The 21,933-nt window shown below is 39.1% G+C and overlaps 2 protein-coding genes across 2 annotated transcripts in view; one reads left to right on the top strand and one right to left on the bottom strand.

Annotated features, from left to right (window-relative positions):
* Window positions 1-7,960: 7,960 nt before the first annotated feature.
* On the top strand, window positions 7,961-19,183 carry entpd3 (ectonucleoside triphosphate diphosphohydrolase 3). The gene is made up of 10 exons (XM_029505303.1): window positions 7,961-8,118; window positions 11,453-11,589; window positions 12,629-12,746; window positions 12,960-13,119; window positions 13,940-14,099; window positions 14,204-14,431; window positions 14,989-15,252; window positions 15,334-15,444; window positions 16,498-16,635; window positions 17,407-19,183. The coding sequence occupies exons 2-10, from the start codon at window positions 11,455-11,457 to the stop codon at window positions 17,593-17,595; spliced, it is 1,503 nt and encodes a 500-aa protein (XP_029361163.1). The 5' UTR covers window positions 7,961-8,118; window positions 11,453-11,454; the 3' UTR covers window positions 17,596-19,183.
* The window catches only part of LOC115045555 (RNA-binding motif, single-stranded-interacting protein 3), a 107,377-nt gene continuing 104,459 nt past the window's right edge, over window positions 19,016-21,933 (bottom strand). The window contains exon 14 of the mRNA XM_029505304.1: window positions 19,016-21,461. Coding sequence (XP_029361164.1) covers window positions 21,458-21,461 — 4 coding nt within the window. The 3' untranslated portion in view covers window positions 19,016-21,457. The remainder of the gene's footprint in view (window positions 21,462-21,933) is intronic.

The raw sequence follows: 21,933 nt of genomic DNA, 5'->3' as shown, positions 1-21,933 counted from the left end.
ACTTTAGTCTCTCATCTTGTAAATTGAAGCCTCAAGATATAATAGATGAAATAGAAAAGTCTTTTCTCCTATCTGCACATTAGCTACAAATCTGCACACTATGATTTTTAGATTGCATTTGTCTGCCAGGGGATTTGTAAATCTGTGGTGTGATGTCATTTTACACTGTCTTAACTCATGATTGTGTCAAAGCTGCTGTTATTGATCAAGGTGATTTCTATTTGGCTTGGCTGTGCTGTATGCAGTGGTATGGGTTTATTTCAATAAAGACTGGTGCGATCTGCATAGTGTTGTATCTGTGGAAGACTTAATGCTGCATTGCACGCATGGCTTAACAGCAAATGCAACCACACCATAATTTTATCTTGACACAATCGTTTGACGCCATAATCAGATAGGACCACAGATACGACCATTTAACCTTGTGTCGTAGTGGCTGCCTTGCAGTTTAATTGATTAAACAAACTGTAGCTGTGACTCTTTAAAGTGTGTATGTAAAAAGATTATAATGTTCATTCATTCTACACATGGTATAGTCTTACTCCCAGTGACATAATATTTAAAATGTGTGAATTTAGTTGTAAGTATTGTTAATTTTTATGGGTGATAATAAGTTGTCACTTCACTCAGAATTAAACCCCAACTGTGACCCTGGAACCAAGCCTTACATGTTAACCTTGTCCAATATGAGACATTTGCAAACAGCTGAGCCATTTTCCAGCTCCCATGTGAAAATAAAGAACAGTGCAAACAGTGCACCAATGAAAAATGCTCCATCCCTACAGTGTTACTTTGGACACAGCTGCAGCAGGAATCAGGAGCAGTACCTACATTCGAGCAGGTTCAGCTCACCGCCTGCTGTACATGGGCACAGAAGATGTGGTATCAAGCCAAACTAAGTCAAATATATTGGACAAATTAACAAAGATGGGAACATGTGTCAGTCACCCACAGCGGTTATATAAAGCTTTGTAACACAGCACTCAAGCAGGAAGCTTTTGTTCGTGCCAGACGTCTATAATTTCACGGACATAGCGTGTACCATGTGTGGTTATTTCTGAGAAAGTGGTATGAATGCAGTCGGATATGACGCTTCTTCTTCTGATTTGTACTGCTGTGTGCTGAATTAAAGATGACAGGCATAAATGACACACATACACGAACTGGCATGCTGTCCCATTCAGCCGCCTCTGAGCGTCCTAATCCCTGAGGACAGAGGCCAGCTTTCTAAAAATACAGATGACGATTCAGTATTAGGGGGTTAATTCTTAGACCATGATTACAGCTCAGAAAACCTGCTCACTCACTTGCTTCCCAAAGCTGAGTTACTCTTCAGGCTACCTTATCAGACAAGAGTTGGATACAAGCAGAGTCTCCCTGTGGAATTGAATATCTTGTTATAGCTGGTTTAGAAAAATGACAGCAGTTCCAGTTCAGACTAAACTATAACCTCGGATAATGAGACAAAGGACATCACACTGATTTAGAGCGAATCTTGTTGAAGCGCTTGTAAGCGCATGCTTGACCTGTACAGCTTGTATGAATAAAATATGTGCTTCTCCAAGACACACTGTTCAGTTAGGTTAAGAAAAGAAATGATAGCTCTGAACTGCAGACAGAGAGGTACGCTCAAGAAAGAGAGACTTGTTTAAACATACATGATGTTTGTTTCTTATAATAATACAGCTACAGTTTTTGATATAACCAATCAGAGCTCAATGGGAACTACCTACCTACCTGATATGCCATTGCCATCACTCTGACTGTCCTCAGATTAATATATATTCACTAATTTTAATTATTTGAGCTCTTTGGGATGAGTGGGCTGGTGCTGTAAAGCTCTCAATTTCAATGTTTTGCAGAACAACAGGAATTTTTATCATGCATTCTTCGCCAAAGGCTTTATTGTTGCCTTCTCTCAACGCACTATTGTGTGTCTGTGTAAATTTTTACTACCACTCAAATCTGTTCCATTCTAGAGCTGCAGTTTTGGGATTTTTCCACAAGAGAGAGCTATTGAAGAGGCGCAAGGCTGTCACATGGTGCGTCAACTGCAAGAGGACAGTCTTCTTCGGCTGACCCATATCCCGAAATATGCAAGTGATACTGAGGTGCACAAATACACATGAAAACACGACTTTCCCTTTACACAGCTAATATATAATCGGAACAAATATACATGCAGATAGTTATTTGTATGTTGAGTGTGGACACCACAGCTTGGAGTAAATACTCGCCTTTGCCAAGTGGCTCAACCTTCAGTGATGTGTAACTGCTGAGAAATATATTCATCCAGTTAGTGGTCACAGGTAGAGCCTTGGTCCTGAGCAGATATAATCTGAGTGGGGTGCCTCCTCCTCCTGAAAATGCACTTTTTAGAGCATTTCGACTTAGTTCAGTTAAAATAACAATATAATGGGACAGTTTTTTTGTTTTTTTTTTGTGGTACAATATTTCGTAGTTAGACAAGTAGTTGAGTTCAGTATATCTGTATTTATGTTTTTTTTATTGAGAAGTCTGCAAGTTAATGTCTCATTGTACTCTAAAAGCTAAAAATGAAATCATGCAATCAATTTTATAAACCAAAATGTATTCTGAACTTTTCAAAGTAGCCACCTTTGGCAGATCTTACAGCTGAACACACTCGTAGTATTTCCACAATGGAAATCAAATATTCCTCTGAAAGTTTTTCCCAACTCTGTTGCTGAAGTTCTCATAAGTGTGTGGCACTTGGTTCACTCTGTACTAGTCGCCATCCCAGGATCCAGCAAAACAGCCCCAGACCATTACACTTCTTTCTCCAAGGAATGACACTTGACGTCACACACTGCGGGACCATCCTCTCTCCTGCTGGATGGCGTACAGAAATCCTTCGTTTTTCCAATTTTGATTCATCAGTCCATAACACCTTCTTCCAGACGCAGTAGTTAATCTGGTGATGGACTTTTCTTACTCTAAAGTCTTAGCAATGGCTTTCTATCTGCAACACAAAGTCTCCTCTGCACAGTGAAAACTGAGACTTGCTTACTGCAGACAGTATTAAGCTGTGCTTGAATCTGTTGAGTTGTGAGCCACTTACCGTATCAGCAGTTGACCTGTCAGGAACTTGTCCCCTGATTCTGTTGTGGCTTCGGATTCCTCCGGTTTCTGAGTGTCATGTGCTTACTGACACCTTGAGTTTCTTTGGAATTTCTCTGTTGTCCCACAATAAGAAAGTCGCAGGTTCAGTTCCCAGGCCTGGGGCCTTTCTGTGTGGAGCTTGCATGTTCTCCCCGTGCCTGCATGAGTTTCCTCCCACCATCCATCATGTTTGGATTAACTGGTGACTCTGCATTGTCTGTAGGTCTGAGTGTGAGTGTGAGTGGTTGTTGGTCTCTGTCTGTCTCTGTGTGTTGGCCCTGTGATGGACTGGTGACCTGTCCAGGGTGGACCTCGCGCTCGCCCAGAGTGAGCTGGGGTCGGCTCCAGCACCCCCAAGAACCTGGCAACGGACAAGCGAAAGAAGATGAATGGTCTGTCTCTCTTCCATCGTTTCTTGCCCTTTTTTCACCATTTTACAGCAACACACTACTTTCTGCAGTACAATAATGTTCAAATCATATACAGCATGTTCCAACACCACTTTTATACAAGATGGGGCTGGAAATAATCAAGAAAAGAAAAGCTGTAGGAATTGGTAGCACCAACTTTCAAGGCTTGATCAACCTCCATTGCTGCAGAACAGCTTGAAGTTAGCCCATTTCTTGTTCCCCGAAAAAGGAATTGTTGGATAATTCTGAGGTTTACATTATTTTTCAGTTTTGGATATCCTTACCTCTTATTTTTTTAAACTCCTGTAGTCCCTTTGTACTTTATTCAAGCTACTCATTGGAGTTGAACTGCTTCAGTTCCAATGGAAACTGTAAAAACGGTGTTCTGAAACTTTTAACCTCAGCTTATCATATAGCTCCTGTTTGAGGTTATTGGTTGAATGCTTTCCACAGACATTTCCTCACTTGGGAGGCGTCGGATGGGAAAACATTATAATCTAGCAGCCATCAGCACATAACTGAATTTGAAATCACAACTACCCTAGAGACCTCGAAGATTATGTTACATGGTCAGCATTTAATGCCTCGTGCTGAACAGTGCAAATTGCTATGAACACTGATAATGAGAATTCGACTTGCATAAGTGTTTCCTTTTTACTAATTCAATACTGGTGTGATGGGTGTCATTTCACTGCTTTATTATGCAAAAAAATCCGGGGTTGTGTTACATGCTCCCTGAGGGTCTCTCTATAATATCAGCAGATGAGAGTCTTCTGTAGAATGCATAGATTACATCACCACCATAAAAAGGTTTCACAATGGATACCAAAGAGGAGTGGAAGCTATTGACTTGGGGTTGAGGTAGATGAGGGGATGAGACAGAGGGGCTGAGTTCGATGCCAACTAGGGGCAACTGGATTTTAAGTGCACTAGCCCACACATTAGAAAACCACGCATTAGCGACCTGATGGATAATGTGTGTGTGACTCTATTTAATTCTCATGCATCAAGATGACATGATCAGAGAACATACAGACAAGCCTCAAGTTTTTTATCATTATAATTTTTGATCAATGTAGCCATTTAACATCACAAGACGTTTGATAGCAGCTTGATGATGATGATGAATTGCAGTGAATGCATTAAAGTTGTGGGGCCACATGATAGGATAGATTTGTATTTTCTGACTTAAATGTTTAAGTATAGGTAGGACAGAATGTTGAAGAGCAAACAGAAAGCTAGCAAAAAAATCAATAGACGCAGAAATTGGAGAGAACCCAGCAGACCTCATTTTCCACCATTGCTTACACTGAGATATTTGAATGGAGAAGGTCTGGCTCTATCTGTGGACTTGAAGTGCATCTGCTCTTCGAATACCACAACATTTCCTGCTGGGGAATTTAGTGCATTTTGAAACCACCACATCAGACACATACAATTAGCAAATACCTCTTCTAGGCAGCTTTCCAAATATCCAAACTATCAATAGTCATGATGTCCAGCATTGAAAGTGCTGCTCATATAATTGCCACTTGCTTGTTAAAAAGGCTGTTTATCAGTACAGTTTAAGCTCAAACAAGAATGCTGCTAAGTGAGAAATACAGAAATGACATGTCGGTGCATTTCCCCCGAATTCTGTATTTAATTACAGTATTTAAAATGCTACCTAATAATTTTTATAAGTAATCATAGAAATTAATTTCAAAATATTGATTATACATACATTTACAAATGAGCAGCAACAATTGATTTGCAGCTCACTTTTAAAGCACCAATGAAATATTATATTGAACTGTTTATACAGAACTCACAGATCCACAGCCAAGATTTTATTTATAGGACTTTATAAGAGAATGCTGCTGTACAAGGCCAGCCTGTGAGCAGAATGATAAGGCTGGATCGATAACATTTTACACTAGTGTTATTTCCAACACATCATTTCAGTACGTTTTTATTGTTACTTTTTCGTGGCACACATAGAATGAAACATTTGGGGATATTGGAGTATAGCTGCAACATGCATATAATTAAAACTATACCCTCGAGATTTTTCTCTTGAAAATTCTAAATCTGATGAGGTGGGATGGTGTCAAAAGAAAGCATTCCCCTGTAGAAAGTGTTTTCAGTACAATGTTGTTTTGTCTTTTAAAAAGAAAAAATTATAGTCACATCAATTACGTTTTGAACAATTACACATTCTTTTTATGTAGATCTGTTATTTTGTGATGTTTATCATAAAATCAGTATTTATTCATTCCCCTGTGTAATAAATACAAATAAAAATACCATTTACATTAGCTTCAACGTCCTACGTTGGTGGCCAGCGACAGGCATTGCAATATGTTCACAGTAAATGCATCTTTTGAAAACCTTTTGCACCCGCTCAGTAGTCATAGTGAAATGTTTCTGTAAAAAAAAAAAAAAAGAAAAGAAAAGTATGTTTGCTTTTTTAGGTGATCAAACTTAAAGTATATTTAACTTACTTCCTTAACATAAATTGCACTTTTCCGTTGGTCAATGCTGTTATCAGTCAGCAACCACCCAGCAAGACCTGTAAAGGTATTGGATTTCATGGATATGCCCAGTTTTATAGATTGGTGATCTCTAACATCTGTTCTGCATTAGTGCTGTTGGAAGTTCACACTTAGTCATAAATCTTGTTCATGGCAGCAACATTGGAATGGCCTAAACATTGAACAGGTTAGCTGTCCTACGGCCAGACCATCTAAGGTATGCAATCTGTATCTAGGAGGCTTGAAGAACATGAAATTAAGTTGGAGCTGCCTTTCTGCTATTTCCTCTCTGAGCAAAAATCAAATTTCCGAAGTCCCAACTTTCTGCTTTGTTCAGAGCGTTCGGTTTCAGGTCTCACTTCAGGCATCTAAAGGTACTTAATCTGCAATCATCCACTGAATCAGACATGTAATTGACTCGGACTGGCCCTATCAATGTCTTCTTTGTAGATTGTCTAGACGCCAGAGGACCACCCACATGCTGTAATGTTAAGGATTCCACACGATTCATGGAAGTGGAGAAGAGAAGAGTTGGGTGAGTCCGGTGCCGGTGGTGTGTGAAGCTGGAGAGCACATATCTGGTTTACTGTACAACTGCCCACTGTTACAGTCTTAGAATGCATTATCCAAAGGCGATGGGGAAAGCATGTGATGAACATATCATGAAGCAGCACAGAGTGGAGACACAGCGAGAGCACCCTTCAGTGGTGTTCACATTCCTCGTCATCTTAGCTCAGAGAGGTTAGAGGCCTGAAGCTATAGCTCTGGACACAAGGCTTAGTTTGACTATTTCATTTTGAATCATGTGAATCTTCCCTGTAACGAGGTTTCATCCAGTGTTACATCCAGATATGATGAATTTTAAAAAATTTTTTACGTGGCAACTAAAGTGTGGTTGAGGAGTTAAAGGTTCATTCCTGCTATTCGGTGTCGCTCCCTCGTAAATTTGGAGCGCTTAAACTAGAACTCAAGTAAATATAGAGTCCATTTTAAGGGTCAAGAGTCAAAACCAGACCCTCCATCTCACTTAAGGCTTGTAGTTCTGTGATATATTGGCACAGCAAACATTATCCAACTGTTATCAGAGACAAGGGAGCAAACCCTGTGGCTCTGGTTTATTGACTTTGATAACTAAGAAGCTTTTGGAAGAAGAATGTGCTTTTTGTTAAATACTCATATCTATCTATTCTTATATCTAATATCTTCTCTGAAATGGTAGAAATTTTGGTTTCTGTCTTTGAGCTGGACTTTAGAAGATGATGCACTCTCCTCTAATGTGGCTCTCCACTTCCTCTAATGTGAAATAATTGCAGATCTCACTTTTGCTGCGAAATCCAAGCATGTGTCAGTGTGCACGCATGACGGCAGTCACACATTCACTATGTGCATGCACGGAAGTGATTAAAAGTGCTCTCAATTCTTTACTGTCGCTTCTGAAAGCAAAACAAATATGGAAAATTCCAGAACAATGTCCACTGTGCACACAATACCTTGATAGAGACATTTTTACACTTTCTTTTTCTTTGCACATATGAAAGCACACCTAGATCACTGACACTGTCCTTCAGGCTCTGCCTTTCAGGTCCATTGTCCATCAGTTCAGGCCTATCTAATAAGAGCTGACTTTGTGATAAACTGCACATCAGCTACTCAGCCATGCTGCACTTTATACCATTATTGATTAGATCAATTAACGTTATCACCACACCCCTTGGCGCTTCTCACATTATATCATACATACTCCCAAATACTTATATCTTTGCTTAATCATTAGAAACAGACGGTGAACAGGGACCAGCCTTCTAACAGTTGCTCACTAGCTGCATTTCCTGGATTGGTTGCTCAGTTGCACTGGTGTGGTGGGAGGGGCCAAAAGACAGGTCCTCCCAGGAGCCTTCTCTCTCACTGTCTGTTTGTTGGGGTCTCCCTTGGACCAATCACTCTTGAGATATCTCTCACTCACTGCACACTCATTTCCTCTCCCTTACTCTCCCTTGCTTCCTGCTGTGTTTCTACATCGTCTCTTCAGAGCCTTCTCACACTTCCAACTAGGCTCTACGAGCCAGCACCTGAAGGTAAGTAATAAGCAGATGTCCCTTTTGTGGATGTGGTATTTACATATTTACTAGTTAAAAAAACACATATTTCTAAATAAGTCATGTAGATGGGTAACTGTACTTTATTGTGTTCACATGTTTCTGTTGGGGTGTGTTCAGTTCCATTTGCTTCACTTCCCAAACTTAGGAAAACCAGTCCATACAGGCAGAAACAACAACATGTGTCATTACACATGAGTTGTTTGATCGCTAGGTTTCCCATAGAGTGCATGTGGGTGTTGTCAGTGACAATCAAGTAGAATGAGAACGTTGCTTTGTTATTTCTTCTGTTTGTCTTCTAACTTCCTAGAAACACTATATTTTGTTTTCCCTTGGACACAAATACCATCTATGAGACGAATGACCTACAGAGAAAGAGGTGGTGATGCATGTTATCTCGTAAAGCACAACACAAAAAATGAATGACACTGGAAAATACAGGACTGACTTAAACGCCTTAGAAATATGTCAACAGTGACACTATGGTTAGTGTTACAAAGTCAAAAGTATTAATCCCAATATGCTGCAACTCGATTGGAAGGTCCCAAAAGTTTTGGTGTTTCGAACTGGAAAATTGTAAGATTTCTGCATGCTGATAGGAAAGGAAGGGAAAAATAGTGCTTAGTAAGCGGCAACAATACAAAGAGAAAACAAAGTTATTCATGTTATTTCAGAGGCTTCACTTGAAGCAATTTGCAGTAATCCGATTCCTTTTTAAGCTTTTTTTTTTTTCTTTGAAGTCTCAGGTTGATGATATCCCCCACATGTGCTTTGTTGTTGTCAATACTAATAGCATGGAGGGAGAGGAAAGAGACCCCTTCAGTTACTTCAAGTTTGTCTCGGCCAAACAGTGTCAACTATGTGAAGGCAACAAGAGTTATTCAAGAGCCAAAGAAAAACTCCACATCAAATTTGCTGCACAGCTCCGGATAATGGAGGAAACATACAGTGAGCAGAGAGCGTTAGGCGACTTTTACTATCGAAGCCTGGCGTTGTTTGGTATTCTTATATGGAAGATCAAAGGAGAACTAGGAAAAAGGGTTGATGATTTTATTGTTATTTATATAATTTTTTATTATGTGAATATGCGCTCTAGTAAAAATATTTAAATGTTACAACATCAAAAAGGCTTTATTTTTATTTTGGATGCTATTAAATGAGTTTGTTACAGGCTTAAGAAAAGAGAAATAACTGACACTGTTTATGTTTATTTTTTTCATCATTCAGGAAAAAGTTAATACAGCTTAGCTTTATGTTTTCTGATGGAATACGTATTTTTAAATAAAATGTCTTAGTGGAAAGCTAGGCAGCTTAACATGTAACAATTTTTTTTGCAGCAATGTGTGTAAGGAAAAGTAAGCAGAAGAGCTACTAACATTGTAACCATTTTTGGAATCAATTAATCAGTGCAGTAATTTCGTCACTGTTTTTACAGGTTAATGAGTCATTTGACTACATTTCTTGAGTAACCTGCACAACACTGTCAGTTACTAATCCTCAGCCACTGAGAATCACTGACATCAAAGCCACAGATCAATGAGCTCAAGTTACTGTATGCTCTTTGAAATTCACATGAAAAATTTGGAATATATATATATATATATATATATATATACAAAAGTCATCAAATTGTAAAAACCTTGAATTAGAAACTATGTCTCACATATGAACGTGGAGAGTTCTGCGGGCGAGAAGCAACATCTGTCCCAGACATTACGTCCTTGTTTACATGTCACCTGGTTCTAATCACACCTCATCTAACAGCTTCAACCTGCTTCTTTCAAATTGATGACATGGTAATGTTAAATCCTGAACAATAACAAATATTGTCAATCAGGTATTTTTTGCATCAGGCTTATGATGGAACAGTCAAATATTTATTTTTGAGGTTAAAACAAAACTGTAGTGGTGTTTGTAATTGTAACTCTTTGATAATAGTATCCATGGCAAGACTACTGTACTTTATTTCTGTAGTTCTGTACTTACAATGTCTCAACCATTGCAAAAATATTATTTTTTTTTTTATGTAATCTTTACTCTTTTTTAAACAACTCAAGATAGTAAACTATGATACTCCCCATTTGCTATTTTAAATGTTTATTCAGTCCTGTATTGTATAACACAGCAATGCTAAACTTAGTGGTAGCTTTAAATATAGATATATATTTAAATATATCCTCACATGGTATACATATCACCTTGCACAGTTACAGACATAAGCAATAGATAGCATGCAGGGGGGAAAAAAGAATTACAAATTAAACTAGAAAAAAACTATTGTCATGAGTTTGCAGGTGTGTTTTTGCTCAGGGACAAAGAACTGTGTGATTATGTTGTGACCTGTAATTGCGGCCGGGTTGCATGTCTGTATGATTACATGAGAAAAGCATGTGAGAGGCCAAAGCAATGGCGGTATTGCATTTGAGAAATCTTTTTTGCGTGTGTACATTTTCTTCATCAAAGCACACATGGTGAATCCAATTGGCCGTACTGTTTACTGCTAAGTATAAACTGGGCTTGAAACTCAAACAGAAAACTTTCCAGCACGCTGTATTTATAAAGAAGATCAAAATAAAACTGAAAAACTCTTTAGGGTGATTATTTGTCTTTGGCCTGAAGCTTGTTATAGACTTCCCTGTTAGCACTGGAAGACGAGCTGTTCTCCACAGCCATTGTTTAGTGTTCAATGTAAACAGACCCAATGGAAGGTTTCCTCGTGCGTACCAGCTTCCACAATATCAAAAACTGGCAGCAGTTTTTATGGCCAGTGAGACTTTACTCAATTACACTCAAAAGTTTTTCCTGACCAACTTCTCTCAAACACCATTTTAAATTAGACGGTTAAATAATTGATCAGGTAAGGCTTTCATTGATATATTTAAATCCAACTGCATCTGCAGTTCAGGTTCACATAATCAACTCAACAGAGACCTTTGAGAGCTAATATGCTGTCTGTTCAGGAATAATATAGATTTTTTTCAATCAAAAACTCTTTCTAAGTCAAAGCACATTCAGAAGCCGTTGGTGTTCTTTTCAGATCATGAAAGACGTGTAACCGATTACCATTTCATGTCATTTCATAATGTAAAGCAGGTGATCTAAAGTATTCAGTGTCACATGACAGAAGGTAAATGTGATCTGTGCCCTGACAACATTTTTCCTGAGTTGCTTTCCTTTTATGTGCTTGTTAAACCTGTAAAAATATCTCAGTCCAGTTTTTTCATCTTGAATAAAATGCTGCTGCAGCATGTTTGCTGCGGATCTTCAAAAATGTATCTTGTTCTCAATCTAATAAGCACTTTTTTGCCAACAGAAATGAAATCCAAGCAGCAAAGGGGCTACAAGTGTTGTATAACAGCAGTGGTGCTGCTGCTGTTCACTAGTATTGCTGCCCTTGTTGCAGTGGCTGTAATCCAAGACACCTGGGGTGTTAAAGAGTACGGCTCAGAGGTGAGTCCACACATGCACAAATATTTTTATGCCGAATCAGATCAAAAGTGCATTGAAGCATTACATGAGGACATGCAGAGTGTAACAGAGACTAGCACACAAACACATGCTTTATCCACCGACTGTATATAAAAGAGGTAATGTGTGCTGGGGGGGCAGCATGGGGGCCGAGTGCTTAGTGTTGCATAAGGGTGTGGGGTTCGATTCCTGGTCTGGGGCCCTTCTGTCTGAGGTTTACATGTTCTCCCCGTGCCTGCACGGGTTTCCTCCCACCATCCAGAGACATCATGTTTGCACAACAGGTGACTCCAAATTGTCCGTAGGTCTGAGTGTGACTGTGAGTGGTTGTTGGTCTCTGTCTGTCTCTGTGTGTTGGCCCTGTGATGGACTGCTGACCTGTCCAGGGTGGATGCCGCCCTTGCCTGGAACACTGGCTGGGGTTGGCTCCAGCACCCCTTGACCCTTGTGGATTAGCAGCAGAGAATGAGTAAGACTGAGTGTGCCAGGAGACTGCCGGGCGTGTTCATCCTGAATTGATTGGGGATGACATCCTTTTCCTCTCTCTTTTTTTTTTTTTGTGTGTTTTTCCCTGCATATTTTTAATGCTGCTTTCTCGTAGATTCTCACTGCATTTTGTTATAATGTTGTGTACTGTACTGTATTTCTTTGTGGACCCCAGGAAGAGTAGCTATTGCACAGTACAACTGCCAAGAGAGATCCTCATTAACTAAACGAAACTAAATTAGTTGATCAGTCAGCGTATGCATTGTGAGACGAGGCCTGTTGCAGAAAGCACAGAGCGGTTCAGATCCACCCCTCCCCCTCTTCAGCTCCACCTTCTCCACCAAACATGGTTTCTTTTTGGTTTTGGTCCTTAAGACACATCATGTAGTTTCGTGGTGGGTGTAGCAGCAGCTAATTTGCGCAATCTTAATTGTTTCAACACTTTTTACACTTTCACTTTTTACACTCTTCAAGGGTGAAAGTCAATCAAATAAAAAAATGTGACCATCTGATGTAAGTTTCTTCTTCTCTTCAGTATGGCATAGTGATAGACTCGGGTTCGTCTCGATCCACCGTGTACTTGTATATGTGGCCTGGAGAGAAGGAGAATGAAACTGGAGTAGTGACTGAGATGATGAACTGTCGAGTCGCTGGTGAGTCATTGTCTTTACAACAAGATCACATTGCACATGGCAACTTTTGTGTCTAACGAGGAACAAAATTAAAAATGAGTTTTGCCAATTTTTAAAACGAAACAAGACTCCATCAGCCTTTTAGTGAAAAACTTTCGCAATGGATTAACTCAGGCATCTTACTTACCTTACTTACCTGACAAATCTGATCTTAACTTGGGTTTGTGCCCACAGGTGATGGTATATCAGAGATGAAAGTTGACCGACAGAAAGATGTTCAGTCATGGAAAGCATTTCAAGACTGCATGGACAAAGTCAAGAATGCCATTCCAGCTGAAAAGCACAAAACCACGCCCCTCTTTCTAGGAGCTACAGCTGGAATGAGACTGCTACAGTAAGAGAGCAGCACCATCTCTGAAAGCTATAAGACATACTCACCATTATCTATGAACAATTGGAAAGTGACTGGATGGATCAGAAGAATTTAATTTTGCTCCAGCCTGTGATAAAAACAGGCATGAGCATGTTAGCATCACTAACTGGGGCAAATTTCAGAAGTCCAGATTGTTTTCCAATGACGATGGGAACTCCAAAAATAGGGTTTTCTCGCAGCAGTGGACACTGATTCCTGAGATGTTTTCTGAGCTATAAAGTTCATGCAATTCATGCCACTAGTCCAAAGCCACATTGGCTGGGATTGGGTCCAGTACCCCGCGACCCAGAAATGGAAAAAAGTAGTGGAAGATGGATAGATAGTTCAAAGCCTGATTTGATCCTTCACGTTGCTCCGCTTGTGTTCTGGACATTAGTTGAACTGACTTGACTGCACTGATTAGATAAAATTTCGGCATGGTCAGATGTTTGGTTTTTCAAATTTGCTTGACTTGTGACACTTTCAGAGAAAAGAATAAATCTGTCCAAAGGTAAAATTATTACTTAGAAAATATGTCACAGTGACAATAATTCAGTAAGTCTGTTAAATTATTAATAATTTATGTATATTATTACAATAAGTGATATTATTTAACAAACCAATTAATAACTGATCTTTAAGGAAGGCCATTGGATTAACCATTGGACAGTCTGGCTGGCTCCTCTTCATTATCAGTCTAATGTGTCTTGTCCCAATATCCTACCATTCTTACGACAATATGACACATTTTCTGTTTTACACCAGACTTTAAGATCTGTCAATCTGTTCCTTGTCTTGCCAGTGAAAAGGATGAAGAGAGGTCAAATGAAATCCTGCTGGATCTCAGGCGCTTCCTGAGTTCTTTTCCCTTCTCCTTCCAAAATGCCTCCATTATTACTGGTCAAGAAGAAGGGCTATATGGATGGATCACTGTCAACTACCTAATGGGAAACTTTATAGAGGTCAGACACCGCCATTGATCAATCTGATCTATCTGCTACACACGTACACATGTTCATCATATTGATCTAGTGTCATAGACTAACCGTTCCCATCGGACATGCAGAAGAACCTGTGGAACACCTATGTACGTCCAGAAGGGGAACAGACTGTAGGATCCATGGACCTTGGTGGAGCATCGACCCAGATCGCCTTCGCAGTCCAGGATGACCTCAAAGGGCAAGACTACATGCACGTGAAACTATATGGTTACCCATATAATGTCTACACACACAGTTTCCTCTGCTATGGCAAAAATGAGGCTGAGAAGCGGATTCTAGACATAATACTGCAGGTACGACTCTCATCCTTTATGTGCATGTGTGCAAGTGGGTGCGTCTAGAAGAAATCAATTGGAGGTCAAATCTTTAAAAGGGTGGTGGCTCTTTCCTAAGCCTGTTTTCTCTGAGGCTTTTTACCTTCATGTTTAAATGCATGTGGCAGAGGGATGTGCTTTGTTTTACATGTATGTGTGAGTAAAACTCCATTAAGGTCCAGTAAAAAATTGATTAATGAACATTGCTTGAATTACTAACAGGGAGGAGGGAGACCAGTCGAAGATGCATTATGTCGTTAAGAATATTGATCGGACCATGAATGTCGTCAAATTAGTCTGCGAGAAGCGCATTATTTCTGCTAGTTTTTAACTTAATTCTTACTACAAACAGTAAATGCTGCAGGACGAATACGGAACGCTCTGAGAATATGGAAGGGGCATAAATTAGCATTAGTGTCCTGGTATCAAATATTAACTGATCCTCTCATCTCCTCCTGTCCATCTCTGTTTTGTAATTTTCATTTCATAGTCCTCCATCACTTCTTTTGATATTTTCTGTCGTTTCAACGATCCAGGAATCATCTGATCCAACCTACATTATGAACCCCTGCTTTGCTGAAGGCTTCAACACCACATATAAGGCCTCAGATATTTATGACACAGCGTGCACAAAGAAGCCAAACAACTATGACCCAGACCAAGAATTTTTCATGGTGGGAGTCCCTGACTCAGACAAATGCAGAAGCATTGTGAGGTCCATATTCGATTTCAAGAACTGCTCCTCATCCCACTGCTCCTTCAATGGGGTGGAGCAGCCGCCAGTCACTGGAGATTACATGGTAATGCACAGTGCAAATATAACATGGAAGTAGGGAAACGGAGACGCAAAAGGCATACTGTGTGTCTCTGCTGTTCCTCAGGCATATGCTGGATTCTTCTACATTTCAAGAGCGCTGCTGATGAATGGCACGAACGATCTTGACCAATTCAACTCCTCAGTTAGGAAATTCTGCCACACACATTGGACAGTGGTAAGTGTGTCAAATTTGTAGACCATAATCGTGTCATGTGTCTTTCTGTCTCTCTTTCATGCTCGTAACACAACTTGTTGCACGGTTGGTGTCAGGCAGAGAACCACTTCATCTTTACTCTACTCCATTCATGCATTTTTTTTTTCATCATGATTTTGATAAAATTTGGAAGCATTGGGGCATTTTATTGGTCAGTGGCCTGGGGGGAGGTGACATGTGGCAATTGAGTCCAAAACCTTTCTGTTTATTTGTGCCAATGTGGTATGCCCCCTAAATATTGCTAAAAGGCCACCTGTAGCTGATGAAGAGTAAACAGATGTTTCATAACGCAGCATTTCAAATACTGCACAGCTGATAACAGTACAGTAACCACAACACTGGAGTCAATCTGACAAACACAAATGATCATTTTAAGTCAAAGTTAGACCACCAATCAGCTAACCTGGTGCAAAAATGGTTAGCTACCTAGAAATGGCAGTCAATGAACCAAGATTTAGGGATGTTTCCTTTCAAAAAAGCACCAAGCAAAAAAAAAAAGTATGATTTGTGAGATGAAACATACGACTGCGGTCGTTTTCTGTAAAAGACTGCCATGAGGTCAGGTCTTTTGTCTTTTATCAGTCAATGCTGAAGTCATAAAAACAAGAATCTTTTCAGTGTGAGGTAACAGTGACAAAAAGGCTTTGAAGTCAACATGTTTTAGTGCTCACTATTTTATACTTGCTCTGTTGTCTTTGAAAACAACAGCAAAATAGTTTTTGTCACCGCAGCATTAAATAACAATCTGAATCTACAATGGAAGAATAAGGTCAATGGAAAGGGCAATAAGGAAAAAAAAAATGGAGTGAACTGAAAAGAACAGTAACGAGGAAAGAAAAATCAACACAGAAATAGGTACCTGAAAAAAATGGTTATTACACATTGAGTTACATGGAAAATATTTTTCCTCAGGCAGCAAAGCTGCTCCGACATCAGTGAATACGATGTGGTAAGCTGTGTGGCAGCATTTCCTTGTCTCTCTGGTCTTAACTGGTCTTTTTTGCTTCCTTGCAGCTGAGACAAGAAAAGACATGGATCATCCCCAAATACCTTAAGACTTATTGTTATGCAGCTCATTACGTCTTCACTCTGCTGGCAGATGGATACAAGTTTGACAAAGAGACGTGGAGAAACATTAAATTTGAAAAAGAGGTTTGTCAAACAACCCAAAAACCCACTACAATTTTCATCAGGATATTTCTGAGTTGGAGTATTCCTATAGCCAAATTTATTTAATATTTAAAGATGGATAATAATAATAATAATAATAATAATAATAAAAAATCCATCATAATTTGCGATATACTGGAATATAATTCCTGAGTGTTGCTATACAGTAGTTGAGCTACTACCAGTAAAAGCCATTAAAATACATACAAGCACAAATGAGGCCACCTATTAGAGATGGGCGACTAACACACCAATGGTCCGTGCACAAAAAGCTGACTGAAAGCCAGGCCGGGATGTCCTGTGGATCCAAAGCAGCTTTTACAATGGAGGTCCCTCAGGATAAGGGGATTCCCAGTGTGTGATGCAAAGTCACTCATGAGTCATAGAGTACCCACATTACAGCTGAGGTTCTCAAATTGCATGACACTTACCCTTTAGAAGAAAAAAAAGTTCCCAAGCAGCTGGCAAACATCCAAATATTCAGTCCGACCAACAACCGAGTTAGTGTATTGTGGGTGGGCTATGTAATGCCCGCAGGCTGTGCTGGAGCCTCATGGCTAATGGGCCCTTTTAGAGGAGGTCATAACCAGACAGTTTTTTAGGGGTTATTACTCATATTTTGCCCCAGAGCTTAAACTGCGTGACATTTCCAACTTGTCAAGACACGGAAAGTGATGTACTAGCTGACTGGCAGCGCTGCATGTACATAAATTTACCATCAGATAAACTTCAACTCTCTTCTCTTCTCTTCAGGTGAAGAAAACCAGCGTAGGTTGGAGCTTGGGCTACATGCTGAGTATGTCCAATATGATCCCATCTGAAGTGAAACAAATCTCCCCCATGAAAAACAGTGTCTTTGCCGGCCTTATCTTTCTATTTTCAGCACTGACCATTGTCACTGTTGTGTTAGTTTTCATCATACTAATCCGCACCTGCTACTGAAGGTGTGGGAACAGAAAGCAATGATCGGTCAGCAAAAGTCTTTGGGACTGATGTAATCATGTTTGTAAATGCAGAATGCCACAGTTATAAGATGTTTTTGGTATAATTATTGTCATCATTATTTTACAGCCTGAGCTACTTACAGCCTTCTATTGCAAACGAGACGCTCTGTAAACTGACTTTTGACATGAAAACCTTGAATTGTGTATCCATTCAGATTCTTTGAGTCTATTAGGTGGTATCAGATCAGGGTCAGGTTTCAGTAAAATGGCAAAACAGCTCGTAAAAGCTATTAAACACAGATTTCATTTTGTACCTCAGGGAACTCACTTAGATTTAAATCACTGGATTCATTCTTTTTTCTGTTTAAAAGTTGCCACAGTGGTCGAATGGAGGACCCAAAAATGTGCTTATTCACATTGCACATTGTGTAATCTTTGAATGAGATTCAATCTGTGCAGTCACATTCACAGTCAATCCAAAAAGCATGACATGTTCATTCAATTACTGACTATACCGCTTTTCCTGTTTTATACACAGTTGCACTGAATGCATGTGCCTTCCATATGTCCTAAATGGTCGCACTGTCCCAAGGCTTCATTTTAGTTTCATACTGTGTATCAATACACAACAGTAATCAACATTGATCGAGAGAAAATGCCCCTCATAAATAATGTAATGAAAGTACAGCTTGCCATTGTATTCTTATAACAAAGTAAAAATATGTAACATCAGGTCAAAGAGTTGTATGCAATCAATTCAAGTACAACATCACATTTATGTTGAATTTCGGAATGTTGGAAAGTTTTTTTTTGTTTGTTTGTTTTGTTTTGTTTGTTTGTTAAATATAGCACATTGTATTAATATACTAACTTGGCCCATGACTAGAAAGGCTTTCTAGCTCCTGGGTCAGAATGTTTTCTATTGACTCAATTTGTCAGTTTTTGGAAAGAACTGGTTCACTCAGGCTGTTAAACCCTGAGATCCTGAAGCATGGAGTACTGAAAACAACAACAAGTTTGAGTCCTGCTTACATTGCTATACATGATTGTCACAGAATGTGCAAACAGTCTCAATACACAGTATATAACAAGCTTAAGTACTAACTGTGTGTGTCCATGGCTGTTGACTTACCTCACAGATGATGAGCTCGGTATGTTATTTAATGTAACACTTAAACCACAGGCGGCTCCCTCTTTAATTCTAATTGAATTGGCAGAGATGTCAGTGAAGTGCTTTTATGCCTTTTTGAATCTAAATGTCTCTTTTGTGTCTGTCGACTGACCAAATGTTAAATCCCTGGTGACTCGTGGTATCTTCATACGTTTGTGATACCCTGTCAGCCTTTCCGTGTACACAACAACAGTGCACTCTAGTGGTGCTGCCAAAAAGGCAAGATTGGTATTTACAATTTGAAAGGTTTTTTGTTTTTTTTTATTGAAAGATTTGTCTAAAAAGAAAACAAAAAGAAAAAAGAGACATTTGAAACTACAGCAATAACCACTGGTTCTACAGACACTCTCAGAATCACAATTTGAAAGACATGGGAGGCATGTGACCAAGCAAATAAAAAAATAGCATCATCAAAGTTATTTCTGTTGCATCTTCTTTTACACACCTGTACAAAAAAAAGATCTCATAAATATTACTTTTGTTTTCGCTTTCTTTCTCTCTCTTTCTCTCTCTCTACTCTTTTAATAGGTTATTTTCGATTAGAGGTCTGTATCTGCTTGATTTTGGTTGAACTGACCTTTGTCTGTTCGTGTTTTTCTTCCGCTTCCTTTCATTGGTGGAGCGCCAGGTCAGCGAGGCTTTGAGGATGTGGCGTCACGGCCAGCATCAGCCATTTAAAGACCATTTGGTGTTCTGTCTTTTTTGCTTTTTGTTCTCAACTCCTGCACTCTTACTCAGTGCAAATGATCGCCTTTATCCTGGCGTAATACGGTCAATTCGACAGTTTGGAGATGCACCTCTTTTCACACCCGCCCAGCACAGGACAGCCTCAATCCCCAATACTGAAAAGTGTTTAGCAGCTCACATATTATAATCAGTTAAAAAAAAAAAAAAAAAAAAAAAGACAAAGGCAACACAATAAGATAAAATATCTCCTTGTCCTTTTAGAAGGAAATAGATAAGCTGAAATGATTTTGTTCAACAGAAATGCCCTTTCATCTTACACAGAGCTTCGCTAATTTTACATTTTCAATGGCTTGTGTTTGGTAAGACAGTGGCATAAAACAGTTTTTTGTGTGGACTGAGACAATGAATTTCAAAACCATAAACTCTTGAGTCTTGCAGCAAGCCGTCACAAAGAGCTATAGCAGCCAGTGTCTGTGTTAAGGAAGTGAGATTGGTCACTGCGGCCTGACGATGGTGTAGCTGGGCAAGTCGACACAGTGCACACCAGTTTAACGCCTTTTCAGCTTATTTCCTACACTGGCTCATTCCCAATAGTAAAGCTACTGCATCTCATAACCACAGGGCATGTGGAATCTCAACAGATGTTACATCATCGCGTTCAATCACATGACATCTCAGAGAGCCGTCTCAAGGCTGAGGCCACCCTGTGTTTTCTGTCGCTGATAAAAGCACCGCACACACCAACAGCATGAAAAGCATAAAAAAAAAATATCTGTAACATAAGGAAGATCTCTTCACTACGTAGTTTCTTCATCTTTGGTATAAAATATGCCCCCTTGTGGGCTGCGTTTGTTCAACAGTTAAGAAAGACTCAAGAAACTTCCAACAGTTTTCCTAAAACTATTGCTTTTTGCACATTTAAAAACCTTTGCGTTTTTTTTTCTTCCAGCGTTTTCTCAAAGTCAGAGACGTTCCTTTTTTTTTTTTTTTTTTTTTTTTTTTTTTTACTTTTCTTTTTGCATTGTGACAAGCAAAGCAGACAAAGCAAAAAACATTTTTGGAAGGTAAAAAGGCCAAACACAACAAAAAACAAAAAACACAGAATGTAATGGAGAACCAGAATGCTTATCTTATCCCATGATTAATCTAAACTGCATTTTCCAGGGAACGGTGGATTCTCCTTTTCCAAAACACGCACGAAAGATTTTTTTTTTTTGTCCCATGACCCAAGACCAGCTGCACTGCACCACATAATTTAAAGTCATCTTCATACAAATACACCCTTTTTTTTCTTTTCTTTTTTTCTTTAAATCCTGTACAGATAGCTTTGTAGATTTCATCTTCGAGGCTCTAAGGAAACTCCCAGAACCACTCAAATCATTCAATCAGTCTTTTTTTTTTTTCTAATAAGTCAACACTATGGAAACATTTTCCCCAAATTTTGAGAAAATTAAGGCAATAAAGATTTACGAAAACATTGATATTCTAGAAAACTACTCAAATAATAAAAAGAATGAAAATAATGTAGCTTAATATCAAAGGAAGACAACCTGTTTTTTCTAGACTTTGCTTCCTTTTTTTTTTAATAAAAAAGTCTGAAAATCTACCTGCACATTCAAATGTTCTTTTTTTATGTACAGCTTGTTAGTTTCGTTTAGATTTCAGTCTGTCTTCTCTTTTTCCTTTGGAGGCAAAGTTCAGTCTCACAATGAGAAGTGATAAACTCAAAGTTGCAGACTGTGTTTGATTTCATTGTCCTCGAGTTCAGTAAACCGTCATGTCTTTATTTTTCTGTCTTTTTCTCAGTTCAACCATGTAAGAAATATAATTGATTCTTTTCTTCAGTTTGTCTTTTATTTGGTGCCTGTGCACAGTGGAAGCATTCTCCTCTCAGTGTTGTCCATATCACCTCTTTTTTCTTTGTCCCTGTTTCATTTTGTGTCTCCCGCCCCTCAGTGCAGTCCTTTGAAAGGCAATGCAGAAATGATTCCTACCAATTGTGTTATCTAAAAGAAACAGAAAAACGAGTCAGTGAGCAAAGGGTAAATGGTGCTATTGTTTCTAATGTGAGCAAAACATTTTTTTGTCTATTCACTGTGTGTGACAGAGAACACGGGCAGGTTATATGCAGAGCAGAAAAACAAGACACAGACAAGGAGAAAGATAAAATTGTGGAGGTATTACAAGCAAAGTTTGACACAACCAAACACCGTTTTTTTTTTTTTTTTTTGCCTGTGTCAAGACTACACACCGCACATTGATGATTGCACAATCTCTTTGCAATGTGAATATGTTGGAAATCAAAAATTTAAGTCACTTAGTATCGGAAGAACAGGTATTCATTCTCTTGACAACAATTACATTATGATTCTCTCATCTGTACAAGTAAGCGAAGCTACAACCAGCAGCTGTTAAGTTTAACAACTACCTCGGCCCCCAAAAGTCATAAAAACCTAATGACAGTGTGTATGAATTAAT

Source organism: Echeneis naucrates, chromosome 6 (genome assembly GCF_900963305.1).
Source record: "Echeneis naucrates chromosome 6, fEcheNa1.1, whole genome shotgun sequence".
Taxonomy (NCBI): domain Eukaryota; kingdom Metazoa; phylum Chordata; class Actinopteri; order Carangiformes; family Echeneidae; genus Echeneis; species Echeneis naucrates.
This window is presented reverse-complemented; position numbering and strand designations above follow the sequence as displayed.

What these genes read in the sequence shown, in the direction of transcription:
- entpd3 (XM_029505303.1), top strand. Translation starts at nt 11,455, where the DNA reads ATGAAATCCAAGCAGCAAAGGGGCTACAAGTGTTGTATAACAGCAGTG. An exon ending in GCTGGAATGAGACTGCTACA is followed by an intron (nt 13,120 to 13,939) that starts GTAAGAGAGCAG and finishes TTGTCTTGCCAG; the next exon opens with TGAAAAGGATGAAGAGAGGT. An exon ending in TTCTAGACATAATACTGCAG is followed by an intron (nt 14,432 to 14,988) that starts GTACGACTCTCA and finishes TCAACGATCCAG; the next exon opens with GAATCATCTGATCCAACCTA.